The sequence below is a fragment of the Triticum aestivum genome, chromosome 1B, assembly GCF_018294505.1.
Source record: "Triticum aestivum cultivar Chinese Spring chromosome 1B, IWGSC CS RefSeq v2.1, whole genome shotgun sequence".
Lineage (NCBI taxonomy): Eukaryota > Viridiplantae > Streptophyta > Magnoliopsida > Poales > Poaceae > Triticum > Triticum aestivum.
Genome location: NC_057795.1, coordinates 5,810,792 through 5,811,656, shown reverse-complemented (window position 1 = coordinate 5,811,656; position 865 = coordinate 5,810,792). Strand labels below are relative to the sequence as shown.

Below are 865 nucleotides of genomic sequence, written 5' to 3'. Positions count from 1 at the left end.
TCAACTATGAAGAACAATCCAAAATCACACTAGTAAGTAGTGCCATGAAACACAACATACCAAATTATTAGGTAATTGATAAGCTTAAGAGCACTTTTTCAAGAAGCGAGTGTGAAGATTACAAACTTAGTTCCCTTAAGTTATGCCAATCTGGATATACCTAACAACATGCAGAACAGCACAAGCTAAATCAGAAAGACGGACACAATCTAGATCAATATTTGAAGTGTAAAGTGAATACGATGAGTCATTATGCGTTATCAAGCATTTGATACGCCCAGATGATATGAGAAAGAACAATCAACTATGATGAACAATCCAAAGTCACGCTAGTAAGTAGTGCCATCAAACACAACATAGAAAATTATTAGGTCGATAAGCTTAAGAGCACTTTTTCAAGAAACGAGTGTGAAGATCAAAAACAAATGTGCGATGCCAGCTATAAATACGACTACACCATGAGGGTCTCTTCCATCATCTAACCTTCAAGGACCTAGAGTTGAAACACCAAAGCCAAGTGAGCAATAGTAAACACAAATCAAACATGAAGACCTTCATCATATTTGTCCTCCTTGCCATGGCGATGAACATCGCCAGTGCCAGTAGGCTGCTAAGCACTAGAGGCAAGGAATTGCATACTCCACAAGAACAATTCCTCCAACAACAACAATTCCCCCAACAACAAATCCCCCAACAACATCAAATCCCCCAGCAACCACAACAATTCCCCCAACAACAACAATTCCTCCAACAACAACAAATCCCGCAACAACAAATCCCCCAACAACATCAAATCCCCCAGCAACCACAACAATTCCCCCAGCAACAGCAATTCCCCCAACAACACCAATCCCCGCAACAACAA

At 40.5% G+C, this 865-nt stretch overlaps 1 protein-coding gene across 1 annotated transcript in view; it reads left to right on the top strand.

The window, feature by feature from the left end:
• The first annotated feature begins 345 nt into the window (after window positions 1–345).
• The window catches only part of LOC123102273 (gamma-hordein-3), a 1,606-nt gene continuing 1,086 nt past the window's right edge, over window positions 346–865 (top strand). Inside the window, exon 1 of the mRNA XM_044523572.1 lies at window positions 346–828. Coding sequence (XP_044379507.1) covers window positions 545–828 — 284 coding nt within the window. The 5' untranslated portion in view covers window positions 346–544. The remainder of the gene's footprint in view (window positions 829–865) is intronic.